This window comes from Fusarium phalaenopsidis, assembly GCF_050370095.1.
Source record: "Fusarium phalaenopsidis strain FUZ10S chromosome Unknown contig_32278, whole genome shotgun sequence".
NCBI lineage: Eukaryota > Fungi > Ascomycota > Sordariomycetes > Hypocreales > Nectriaceae > Fusarium > Fusarium phalaenopsidis.
In genome coordinates this window covers 3,268,801-3,281,673 of record NW_028145417.1, presented here as the reverse complement: position 1 = coordinate 3,281,673, position 12,873 = coordinate 3,268,801, and the positions used below count along the sequence as shown (strand labels likewise).

Below are 12,873 nucleotides of genomic sequence, written 5' to 3'. Positions count from 1 at the left end.
TCGGAGCGGCCCCGACGGTGTTTGGTGCCATCACGCAATTATAGTCAACATTTGTGTCCTATGCGTCCGTGGGGCAGAAGCCGGGGTCGAATAGGGACGCATAATTATCCCACCGCATCACGTCACCGGCAACCCATCAAACACCAGAGTATGGGGTACAGATTGTGGGATAAACGCCTTTCTGCGGCCGTGAAAAGTGTCTGCTCGGGAACCAGTATCGGCACTAGGAGATTTGCCAAGATAACGTTTTGTTCGGATTTAAGACGCCGAGTCCGGAAAGATGCACGACATCAATAAGCAACTATCATGACACCTGCAAATGTTCTTGGGATGGTTCGATGTCTTATCATGTCCCTCAATATGCAGCTATGAGCTGGTTATCTGCTTGAATAAATAACATAGCTTGGATCTGAAGCGTCGAAAACCCTGATAATAACCCACTGAACCATATTGGGCTTCCTCCGCAAAGACAGAAGACAACCACCCTGCAACACTCATAGATCCAGATCCCACCCATTATCCCACCCATACAATTCCTCGCCGACCGATGGCCGACTGCAGCCCCACAACCCGAGTGGGAGACGCCAATCTTCCGTTCTGGCGTACGAGACGGCCCGTAGGACGAGATGGCTGCCACGTGGAGACGATGACGCCAATACCAGGGTGCAAGCACACAAGGCGTTTGGCAGGCACCGACGGCTTGGCAAGGGAATGTGAACCAGGACCAAAGATTACACAGCTGAGGTTTTATCTCTGATCAGGTAAATTGAACAAGGCTACTCCTTGTTGAAGCGTGAGATCATCAAGAGCCGGCCCGCCTTCGTCACGGCTAGTCAGCTTAGCCAAGAGCCGAATGGTCATAAATTCCAACCTCATGCCACAAAGAAATCTTGGCGAGCCATATATCGCCGCCGAGTCAATGCAACAAGGAGGCAGATGTCGTTCATGCTGGCAAGTGGAACCATGCGCTTCTATGGAGCTTGACCGGCGTTTGAACTGTCAGCCTCAAGGATGAAAATGACTCATCAGTTGCGAGGATTTATTTATGGGAAAACGGGTTCTTATTCGGACGGATGCATAGTAGCCAAGGCCGAGTTCGCAGGTTCCATACCCTCAGACGAGATCACCTCAGGAGGTCGAGGTTCGTGGTTCAACGCATCATTGGAAGTGCAACCAATACAGAGGCAGACGCCACTATTAGGCAAAAGGCGAATTCTCAAAACATTGTGTAAATGATCCAACCGGTCCCGTTATTGCTTCATCCAAGACTCCAAGCTACTTTACGACGAATGACGAGGTTGGCTGTCGATTCGTTGTGAAACTGAGGCCGAGCAGAGAGGTGAAGCTGGTGACGAAAGTCCTTGGATTTTTGTGGCATCTTTTACTTGGAAAATCTAAATGACACAGTTGCCTGTCATTCACTACAAGTTGCAGAGCCACCTCCGACTCTTGAGGTGTGTGGGCGAAACTGTTGGAGCGACAGGTTGCTCAACTGGCGAGATCGAAAGGGATGTGCAACTAGACGCTAATTTTCTGATATTTTAGCTCATTGTTATTATAAGCATGTAAAAAGAATATCTGGGCAGCCCTTCTCGATAAAAATATGCCAAATAGTCATGTTAGTGTGTATACCAAGAGTGGTTATGTATTGCAAGTTCACTCGCGTTCAGTGAGATCTTAGCCATATTCGTCCTCAAGCGGGTCATATCTGATAGCTCGCGAGGGACACTTAAGCTTATCTACAAACGCAGATCCATGGCCACGCAGTCATGGCAGACGGCATGATCAATGTCAACATGGGCTACTTTTGCCTAGAGAAGGAGTAAAAGCGGAGCCGATCGGACTTGTCGAGGCCGGCCCATACACCTACACCATGGACAAGCTTCCAGTCAATCTCTCACCAGGAGAAAGCGCAGCAACATTTCATAGACAATATAACTCTAGATTATTTCCGCTTCTTATTTTAAATCTGCCCTCAAAGCATCACAGCCAACAGATCTGCTTAGTCACGCGACGGGCGTGCGGAAGGATTCAGCCTTGCTATTTAACCGACAAAAGTGGCCTGACATGGTCGTCACCGATGTTTGTTTACATCCGCAACTCATCCAGAAACCATCATGGCAGCAGCCGTAGCAGAAGCGCTCAACAAAGACTTTAGCTTCCTCAAGTACTGCGCCGTCGACGACCAAGAGGAGGCGGTCACGGTCAGGCGCACCGCATATTGGTGCTACTGCGGTCCCCTGCTCAACCCATTCTCATCGCCTGATCCGGACTCGGCGCTCCCTGCCAACTTTTACGAATTTGCCGGGGCGACTTTTACGGGTCCTGTTCACTCGAGATTCCTCCCTTTCTTGAGGTATATCAACTCTCTGCTCGTCAGCAAAGGTCTGAAGCATTATATGCTCACCATCCGTGCCACGACGCCGACTCATGAGTACGACCGTCCGAGATGGCACACCGATGAGCTCTTCTTTTCCGATCTTTCAAAGGGAAACCTACCTGGGACACGGTTAGGACTCAAGTCACAGTATAAGAATGGAGAACGAAACTCTGGAACCAACTGGAAGATATGCACAACACTTCTCGGCCCATCAACTCTTTTCATCCCTCTAGAGCACCAAGCATCCGCCCGAAAAAGACAAGAAAATGCACGAGTAGCAGCTAGCACAGAACATGAATGCCTAAGTATCCGCTGCGTCGGCTGTGCATCTGCTGCCGAAGCCGTAAGGGAGGAGCTCACTCAGACTATGAAGCCCTTGGGCGTCGAGGCAGCCATGCCGGGAGAGTGTTCAGTGTTTCGAGTCGGAAGGGACTTTGGCGCCGTGCATTCGGAGCCCAGTATGAGCGAAGGGGAACACGGGAGAATCTTTATCAATGTCGTGCCAGGAACAGAAGAAGAGCTTCGGAGTTTGACGACGAAATGGGGCATGGAGTTTCCCAGGCAATGGTGGGTTGGGGGCCGATAATTGGGCAAGGTGATGAGACCTTAGTGCCTTCTATCTGGGTACGAATGAGCGGGCATGTTTTTTGGGTTCTGTAATGCTGGATAGTCGCATGGTTTGAAACATGGTCGATATTTAGATCGACAGTCAGAGTCAGAGCGTTGTGTAATATGATGCAAGCCTTGAGTTTCGGGTCCAAACAGAGGTCCTTTTAATTACACATACAATCACACAATGTCGTGCAGTGTATCACCATATACTCTGAATTCTCACATGGGATAAAAAGGAAATATCAGGGGGCGGGATGTCACTATCGCCACACGACCACTCAACAACGCAACCACGACAGGTTCTGCCTCTCAATTAAAGTTTTAAGCCTAATCAAACCCCAACCTCGTCCAACCCCCCAATACACCATTACTCCGTTTGTTTCAAGATATGACACTGAACTAGAGTTTTTATTTCCGCGTGGCGTCACAAATGACATCGGTCCTAGCCCATGACATGATTTTGCGCAATAACCCCCAATCTCCCCCTGTGTAACGAAAGGAGATTGCTCCGGTCAAAGGTTCCAGGAGGGTGCAACATAGCAATACTTCATACATGATGAGCATGGCTAGTTATATTTTGTTGATACAAGTCTTTTCCTTGGCCCAGAACAGGCATAATGTTATGTTGTGGCCGTCGCTCACCAGTGATTCACGTCATCTTCAATGCGGTGACCCATGGGCCTATCTAGTTGGTGGCTAAATGTATCTGGCTGGACGAAGAAAAGCAGAACTTTAATAGGGTAACTCGTTTGCAAGAGAAACAGCAGCGGTATCATAGGCCCTTGGTAGAAGGAAGGCATGGATTCTCCTACCCAGCCACGCCATCTCCATATTCTCAAGCAAGAATGCTTTGAGGGTCTAATATGATCACATGCTCACCTACGTGAACAGACCAAGTTGGACTGTACGAGGAGGTTAGTTAGGTAAGGCTCAATCTAACGTTCCGGTAACCAGTTCGTTTGTTTTGTTCCTTTATGTTGTAAGGGTATTAACAAAGGTGAATATGACGTTGTGTGGCAACTTTCATTGTTCCTGACTGAGCCGCCTGCAACTCCATCGGACAAGGGCAAAGGGGGGCAGAGTATAGTTGCCCAAGATAGGACAAATGAACAACGTCTTCATTGTTCGTCAAGTCTCAAGGCTATAAAAAGTCCAGTCGCTACCGAGTTCACGGCAATCCCCATCCACACATCAACACTGATTCAGCTACACCAAAGCATTCGTTAGCAGTCTGGTCCAAGTGTGAATCATCACAATCACGAGCAAGATCAGAACCCGTGCAACAGGAGCGATGTTTGTTTTTCTCCCTCTCTTCGATATTGCACTCACGGCAACCTTGCTTGTCATTCTGACTCTCTGCTGTTGTTGGCAGGTGATGAAATGTGCCAAGAGGGTCTGCTGCTGCTTGATATATCCGTGCTTATGGGCACTGCTACTGGTGGGCCTGGTTGCTATCTTTGTTGACGACGACCTACTGCAGCAACTACAGCAGCGTCGATCAAGGGTTAAGTTCTATTCACGGTATGTCTTGGCGTAGAGCTAATAACCTGAGCGATCTGGTTTTTCGACAGGCAATACAGCTCAGCGCCACCTTTTCCATTATGACAATACCTAACTCGACGACGTGTGGTTCTTTATTAAGATACTGACCCTTTGTCGTGATAGACAGCGAGGGGAATAAAGCCAACTATATCCTATAATTGAAATACATCACACAGTTTATTAAACACACATATATTCCTCTTAGGCTCCGAGTCCCCTTTTAATGCGTTCTACTAACGTGGTCCACATGCAGATTCTCTAGTACTCTTCATGATATCTAAAGACATGAGTAGAAATCTTGTCTCCCTTGGAATCAAATCTCTGTGGAAACACAGTGAACAAGCCATCGTCATCGCGGGGCTCATAGTCCAAAGTGGCAGCAGCCTGGATAAGCACATCCAGCCCATGGTTTTCCTTCAGCCAATGGGCCACCATGTCCATTGCAGCAACTGCCCCAGATCCAGTCCAGATATTGCCGTCGATGATCCACTTCTTCTCACGTGTCCAGTTGACTTTTGGCCAGAGTTTCCTCGAATACTCGTACTCGATGTTGTTAACCGTGGCCTTCCTCCCGTCCAGAACGCCTGTGGATGCGACGACGCTCGCACCAGTACAGGTTGTGAAGAGAAGCTTTCCAGCAGCAACGTGTGATCGGATCAGATCAGCGTGCTTAGAGCTTAGGGTAAAGCTACCCAGGTGCGGTCCTGCAACGAGCAAGATATCCAGCTCGGGACACTCATCCACGGTCGTTGTAGGGACAATCTTCATCCGAAGAGTACCCAGATCGACAGGATCTAGCGTTGGGCTGATATGGTGAAAGACGAATTCTGGTGCCCGGGCAATGACATCGTTGTCGATGGGGACGTATTCCCGAATGGTTTGGAGGGCGCCTTTGCTGGCGGAGCAGAGAAGATCGGCGGGCCCGGCTGTGTCGACTACTTGGTAGGCAAAGCTGAGGATGCCAAATTGAATAGGAGCCATTTTTGCGGCGAATGACGATGGGGAGAGGGGGAAGGCCTGGTTGTAGGCCAATGTGGAAGAGGAAGAGTAGGTTGAGGCTGTCATGCGAAACGGATGCCGGCAGATGTTGGCTATAAATGGAAGCGGCGGAGAAGTTTCAAGTCGGATTATTTATTCTCGAAACTTCTTTATTTAAATAATTACAGAGTTCAATAGCTGCACACCATCCCGAGATCCGATCAGTGGTTACGACGATCCGTGGCATCAATATCCGGAGCCCACCCGGATGTAGCTCCGGGACCCCCGGCGTCCCGAGTTTGAGTCTCCCCGACTTTGTAAGCACCATTTACCGAGTTTGTAAGCGTGCCTGAATGTATCCAGCAAATTACGCTTCGACATAAATCGGATCTTGATAATCAACAACGTTGATTGCCAGTTTCCACCTGGATATAGACGTGGGTTAGAGCATGCCTCGCCTTCCAGTACCCGTTCGGATTTGCAAGTGGATCATTGCAATAAAACTTCCGCCTACCGGCATCGTTCGGGTCTCTGAAGAGCATCTTCATGAGGTGTTTCCGGGGGCATGATGAGCGAAAATGTAACTGCCGGGGCTCATCAGTTCAAATCATGCAACCAGAATGGCATGACCTATGCAGGTTATCGACAACACAAGGGCAGCAATAAGTGGTATAAATACGATAACAAAGGCCGCCTTGAAAGCAGAAGTCCAGCTCATCCTAACCCGAACTCGTTTTCAAACGCTGAAATGCTTCTGCACTTGTTCACGTTGGGCTTTGTCCCTACCCTTTGCGCCGCTGCTGCGGACAGGTTTTCTCTGCCGAATACTGATGCCACCTTTGGCAAATCGCCCAAGCCATTTGAAATCAACGTTGATCGGCAGTTTATTGAGAACACTCGACAGCGAGTCGCACACGCACGGGCTCCTGTGTTTATGGGTGTGAAAGGTGACGGTCCGAGTGCCGAGATCTTCACCGCTGTGAGGGACTACTGGGTCAATGAGTACAGCTGGAATGCAACTGAAGCAGCCATCAACCAAAAGTAAGTGACACAACAATTCTTCCCGTTGCGATGGATACTAACAGTTTTTACAAGGCTGGAACAATTCACAACCATTGTCGAACCCGTGATTGACAATGCCACTTACCCAGTGCCCCTCCACTTTGTTCATCATCGCTCACCCCGGAGCGATGCCATTCCTCTGCTCTTCATCCATGGCTGGCCAGGCTCGTTCCTTGAAGTCAGCCACATCATCGGCAACTTGACAAACCCTCCAAATGCATCCGTGCCGGCATTCCACGTTGTTGCTCCGTCGATCCCGGGTTTCGGATTCTCTCCTGCACCTCAGCAACCCGGCTTCGGTCCCGTCGAAGCGGCTCACTCCTTCAATGCACTGATGCTCCAGCTCGGCTATTCGAAATACGTCATCCAAGGTGGAGATTTCGGCGGTGTTACCCTTCGTTACCAGGCTCATCTGTTTCCGGACCATGTCGTCTCAGCACTCAGCAACTTCTGGGTCATTCAACCAAACGACGATGATATGCGCAGACTCGCAGAGGGGGTAGCAACCCCTGATGAAGTTGCATACATCAACATTCTCGAAACCTATATCAACCACAACTCTGGATACCGCCTGATGCAATCAACGGAACCTCTCACCCTGGCAATCGGCATGACAGACTCCCCATTGGGCAATGCCATGTGGATGTATGACTTGATGGCCAAGGTCGTCGATCCAGCCATCACAACCTGGACGCCCGAGCAGATCATTACCTGGTCAATGATGTACTACATCCAAGGCCCCTACGGCGGCATGCGCTTCTACAAGGAGGTTCTCAATGATGGGGGCTTCTCCCTGCTCGACTTTGGCACTCTGCCACTGGTGCAGATCCCAGTCGCCATCAGCCAGTTTCCTTACGACATCTGTTACCGTATGCCGTTGGATTGGGCGAAGCGAGGAGGAAATGTTGTCAAGAGAACTGTGAACCACCACGGGGGTCACTTTGCCGCCTATGAGGTGCCTGGCCTGCTGCTCAACGATATTTGGTCATGGTTCGGGGACAAGGAGGTTTCAGGAACAAGTGTGTTTGGGCATTAATTCCATGAATGACCCAAGCGAGTGTAGTCAAAATTGTTGTTAGTATCAAAGACGTCTCTGTCGGCCAGAGTATTAAAGAACACAATAATAAACACACGACATCGCTAAAGCCTAATACTAGTATAGTCAAGGAATACCCTAAGGTATTTCAAACAGAAGCTTAGCATTCGAAAATGTAATCAGAGGCGAAGTACTCTATTGACTACCCAAAATTGTTTCTGAGCTTTCCGGCAGGTGACATGCAAAATGTGGTCCTCTCGCCTCAATTTCCAGGGTCAAGCCCCCTTTCAGGATGTATATAAACCCTCATCTACTGTATCCCAAGATATGTCACTGCCGTTTCCCCATCCCATAGTCATGGTTGCCCATACATCATGAAATAGGGGAGGGTTCTTCGGCTCAGCCCAGCCCGATAAATTCGTCAAGTTAGAGCCCCATTGTTCCACGGATCTTCTCAAGCTCCCATCCATCACAGGACACCCAAAAACTCTACTCACTGGAGCTATGGGTGGTGGTCCTCCAAGCAAGCCCACCCGACGGTCGTATTTCGACTTGGCAAGGCCTAGCATGGCACGACTGGCCGACAAAAGATCATTTGAAGCTGTGACGTCTGCACCATGTGACATTTTAGATAGGAATTGATCCAGTTGAAGTTCGGAGCGGGCAGAAGCCGAATCAAAATCAGGACATAGCGAAAGTGGGAACGATAAGCGGAATGATAGCGTAAGGATGACAATGAACCGAGTCCAGTCGTTGACTGTAAACGAAAGGAGCGATGAATCTTCTAGTTCGCTAACGTAGTCCAGGAAAGCTCGAATCTTTTTCGTGGCACTGCACATGTTGGATAGTGGCGGAGGAAAGCAACTTGTTTTGGCCGACAAGAAGGTCTTGGCTACGGGGAAGGCGAGTAAGCTCCCGCAGTCGAGGAATACATCGATGAACATGGCCTGCATTCGTGTTGCTCCTTTTCACTGTGTCAGTCACTCTACCGCTTCACATTCATCCAGCTCGACGTACCCGATCCCATGGTGAGGTTATCCATGCTGTGCTGCAATTCCTGATGTTGTTGTTCAAGATCCGTCAAAACCAGTCGACTATTTTCCACGGTCTGCCCCTCCTTATTGATGACCTTGGATGCATCAGAAAAGAGGTTAGACTGGCGGATTAGAGCCACGAGAGTGTAGTCGCCGTCGACTTGGGCGTTGTCTTGGAGGATGTCGATGGCTTTACTGGCCCAAGGCGGACGATTGGTCGGTAAATCTCTCTCCCCTCTCCATACAACGATATACCTAAAGGAACCCAGAGTCAGAAGCGTTGTCATATTGAATTAGGACATTGAAACTTACGTAGAAACAAGATATAAATAGGCGAGGCATGCTCGGATATTGTCAAGTTCATCACCTGTCACTTGCCGACCCAGCGGATCAGGCATCATGAGCAAGTCTTGATCCAAGTCAAGATCATGGATGAGATCAGCGGCGATTCGCAAACACTGAACCAGCTGTCCGTTCTTGGGCCGCAAGTGAAAAGGGTACCTTGCCAATGTCAGACGGAGATGCATACAACTTGTTCAACAACCAGACATACCATGCGCAGTATATTAATACGCCCTGAAGTAGCTCAAGACTCTTCTCCCCACCAGAGACATACTTGAGACCCAGAGCCTTTCGAAACTCGTCATCGTATAATGCGTGTTTCTGTACCATCTGGGATCCCGAAGCCACGGTCAAGATGGATAGTAGAGTAAAAGGTTTTGTAGCAGCGAGATACGAGACGTTGCAGTCGTCAGGTAAGACTATAAACGGTAGGTAGGTAACCATGGACTTGAATGTGTTCAGGAGAGATTCCGCGGAGGCCATGTCGAATAAAGGCTGACGCCAGATGTCGGAGATGAGATGGCATTGACCTGTTAAACTCGAGGGGCCTCGAGGGCTGACTGATTGGCTTGCACTTTGCGAGCCATCAACAGAATCTTCATCATCGAGCAGGGCGTCAAGAGCCTGATCATGCATCTCCCGCAGGGTTTGTAGGTTATCGGTGAGATCTGCTTTACCTGGCACAGTGTAGTTGATGCTAAAGGTGGCAGTTGACTGCGTCGAAGGTCCAGTATCTCCCGTTCTGGGTGGGAAAATCATGTTAGAAGTGATTCAGAGTTCTGCGAAACATGGCTCTTACCCCCATTTGCGCTCCCATCGGCGAGGCCGTGGCCTAGTACGGGAGATGCACTCTCTCTTCAAGGCGAGACATCTAACAGAGAACAATGAGCATAAAATGAAAAGATGCAAATTGTTTAATGTATTACCTTTCACACACCCCTGGCTTCTCACTGGCTTGGCATTTGATTCTGGCCGCCCGACAATGCTCGCACGCTGTCGGGTTTCGCTTCAACTTGCGGCTTCGTGTCTCTGAATTCATCTTCATAGAGTCCGACAGATTTAATCAAATCACTAGATAGCGCAAACTCTCAAAACCGAGCTTAAGCGCTACTGATGGTAACGAACGTCAATCAAGTGCCGAAGTCGGCGGAAGATAGTTAAGAAAGAAACGCAGACGGAACCTCGGGCAAAGCGGTCAAACGCTGCCTGTGATATTTTGATTTGTCATTCCCTTGCTTATAAAGGGCCCGGAGCCCGGGATAACTCCCCGGTCGATCAAACAGCGCTTGTGAGCGACATCCGACAGCCACGCGGATGTAGCCTGTGGGGATTACCCAATCGGGCAGTCTCTTGTCTAAAGAGCCGAGTGAACTCCAACGTTGTTGCAGCTTGAGACAACTTACTCAGAGTTTTTTATCCTCATCTCTTCGGATAACGACTAGAATGTCGAAATGAGCACGACATGTACCGGAAATGTTGCTACGGGGACCTGGCGGTGTTTGCACCCGCGGATGCTGTATAAGTGTCGAGAGCGTCCTCCATCCATGTCATCTTCTCCCATATTCCAGACACTCTTTACCGTTCCGCTGCACATCCCGGTGCAGACACCTTCTCGGCAGACTCAATCCCGCAGTTATTGAGTCAAGATGGCCTTTGGAGAGTCGGTTCACGACGTCGTCCGAGACGCCCCTCTGGGACAGCTTGTGCGCTTCTTCACCAACAACCGCCTCTTCAAATACCCAGAAGAACAACCAAACTTCAAGCTTCCAGAGCCATGGGTCCGTATGATGAGCGACGCAGAGCCCGATAGGATACCTGGCACGGCTTCATCCTCAACCCTCTCCAACTCGAGCCGCGAGCAAGAGACAATAGAGGAGCACGTCAACCACGCAGCCGAACCGGATCTCGAGAAGAAGGAATTTCCTCAAGACAAATCAACCCGTCTAACACCCAAGACAACCTCGGACGGTACAATTTTGGTCGATTGGTACAGTGAGAAAGATACCGCCAACCCACACAACTGGTCCAACTCACGCCGTGGGTTCGTCGCCTTTCTCATATGCTTCTACACATCTGTCGTCTACCTAAGTTCAGCAATCTACTCCTCATCAACCGAAGGCGTCATGAAAAAGTTTGGCGTCAGCAATCTGGAAGCAACCCTCGGCCTCGCCATGTACGTCCTAGGCTACGGTGTCGGCCCACTGCTCTTTTCGCCTCTCAGCGAGATCCCTCGCATCGGTCGCAACCCAATCTACATCATAACTTATGCCCTGTTTGTTATCCTCTCTGTTCCGACAGCCCTCGTGGGTAACTTTCCAGGCCTCATCGTCTTGCGCTTCTTGCAGGGGTTCTTCGGGTCACCTTGCTTAGCCGCCGGTGGTGCTTCGATGAGCGACCTGTACAGCTTGGTGAATTTGCCTTTTGCAATGATTGCCTGGGTTGGCGCCATGTCCTGTGGACGTAAGTTTTCTCCTGACTATGGAGACTCTCCCGCTAACTCCATAACAGCCTCTCTCGGTCCTCTCCTCAGTGGATTCGCCGTGACAGCGAAAAACTGGCGTTGGTCCTTATACGAGTCCATCTGGATATCGGCACCGTTGCTTTTCGTTCTCTTCATCTTCCTGCCTGAAACGAGTACCCCGAATATCCTCCTACGCCGCGCCCAACGCCTACGCAAGCTTACGGGAAACCAAAAGTTAATGTCCCAAAGCGAGATTGACCAAGCTCACTTGACAGTCTCGGGCATTGCTATAGATGCCTTGATCAAGCCGTTGGAAATCACTATCAAAGACCCAGCCGTTTTATTTGTACAGGTCTACTCGGCTATCGTCTATGGCATATACTATTCCTGTACGTGTCCTGTGACTCGACATGGTCTTTTACTGACAGTACAGTCTTTGAGGTGTTTCCGCTCGTCTATCCTGTTTACTACGGAATGAACCTGGGCCAAGTTGGTCTCGTCTTCCTCTGCATCGCCATTGGATGCATCATCGCCATCATTGGTTATGGCGCATTCCTATACTTTGTGGTCACGCCGCGGATAAAGAAGGTCGGCATGGGTCCACAGGAGAACGTTCTCTTGGCTGGTTTACCTACATCATTCGGTCCTACCATCGGCCTGTTTATATTTGCTTGGACAGCCCGGGCTTCTATTCACTGGATCGTCCCAACTATCGGCATCACCATCTACGCTGGCTCGATATACACTGTGCTGCAGTGTATGTTCCTTTATATCCCGCTCAGCTACCCTCAGTATGCTGCCTCTTTATTTGCAGCCAACGACTTGTTCCGCAGTGCCTTTGCTAGCGGCAGCATTCTCTTCGCGCATCCGCTATACGCGAATCTTGGGATCGCTAAAGGCACGAGCGTCCTCGGTGGTTTGAGCGCTACTGGTATCATAGGGATGTGGCTGCTGTACTTGTACGGTGCCAAACTCCGAGCTCTCAGCAAGTTCGCCACCTAAGCCAAGGGTTAAGCTCATGTGTGTCAAGCCAGCATCTTTGAATCTCTGGGGTCACTCTAGTCCAGTCAATTATGCTGCGTTGAACTCAGCCGCTAGACAACTACTCTCGCTATGCATCTCCCCTCAATCATTTTTCATTCTTTTTCTTAGACTCTTTCAAGTACCTTTGTGGAAAATAGAACTGGTTGAATAGACATATAGATACTCTGTTTCTTCTCGTTTCTTTGTTTAGTTTCACGTGGGTAATGTGGCGACTTAAGTCCTAGAGTTGCAAGGCTGGGTTTTGTGAGAACAGCTCATTAAAATACCCAGTGCTAGAAGAAGCAGAAACGTCAGGGAAACACTTTAATCCAATGCTTGGTTACTGTATCCTGGCGTCCCATGCGTTTCCCGTTTCTTTGAAGAATGGATCGCGGTGGGTGCA

At 49.6% G+C, this 12,873-nt stretch overlaps 5 protein-coding genes across 5 annotated transcripts; 3 read left to right on the top strand and 2 right to left on the bottom strand.

Annotated features, from left to right (window-relative positions):
- Positions 1–2,117: 2,117 nt before the first annotated feature.
- LRP88_01645 (uncharacterized protein) lies at positions 2,118–2,966 on the top strand (the record flags this gene model as incomplete). Its single annotated transcript, XM_083238321.1, has 1 exon — positions 2,118–2,966. One exon carries the CDS (start codon positions 2,118–2,120, stop codon positions 2,964–2,966), a length of 849 nt encoding a protein of 282 aa, XP_083106826.1.
- Positions 2,967–4,792: 1,826 nt separating this feature from the next.
- Positions 4,793–5,515, bottom strand: LRP88_01644 (class I glutamine amidotransferase-like protein; the record flags this gene model as incomplete). Its single annotated transcript, XM_083238320.1, has 1 exon — positions 4,793–5,515. The coding sequence occupies one exon, from the start codon at positions 5,513–5,515 to the stop codon at positions 4,793–4,795; it is 723 nt and encodes a 240-aa protein (XP_083106825.1).
- A 745-nt stretch (positions 5,516–6,260) lies between these two features.
- LRP88_01643 (Alpha/Beta hydrolase protein) lies at positions 6,261–7,610 on the top strand (the record flags this gene model as incomplete). Its single annotated transcript, XM_083238319.1, has 2 exons — positions 6,261–6,553; positions 6,608–7,610. 2 exons carry the CDS (start codon positions 6,261–6,263, stop codon positions 7,608–7,610), a joined length of 1,296 nt encoding a protein of 431 aa, XP_083106824.1.
- Positions 7,611–8,595: 985 nt separating this feature from the next.
- Positions 8,596–9,745, bottom strand: LRP88_01642 (uncharacterized protein; the record flags this gene model as incomplete). The annotated part of the gene is made up of 3 exons (XM_083238318.1): positions 8,596–8,899; positions 8,957–9,145; positions 9,198–9,745. 3 exons carry the CDS (start codon positions 9,743–9,745, stop codon positions 8,596–8,598), a joined length of 1,041 nt encoding a protein of 346 aa, XP_083106823.1.
- An 887-nt stretch (positions 9,746–10,632) lies between these two features.
- LRP88_01641 (MFS transporter) lies at positions 10,633–12,449 on the top strand (the record flags this gene model as incomplete). The annotated part of the gene is made up of 3 exons (XM_083238317.1): positions 10,633–11,446; positions 11,495–11,620; positions 11,881–12,449. The coding sequence occupies 3 exons, from the start codon at positions 10,633–10,635 to the stop codon at positions 12,447–12,449; spliced, it is 1,509 nt and encodes a 502-aa protein (XP_083106822.1).
- Between the last annotated feature and the right edge of the window lie 424 nt (positions 12,450–12,873).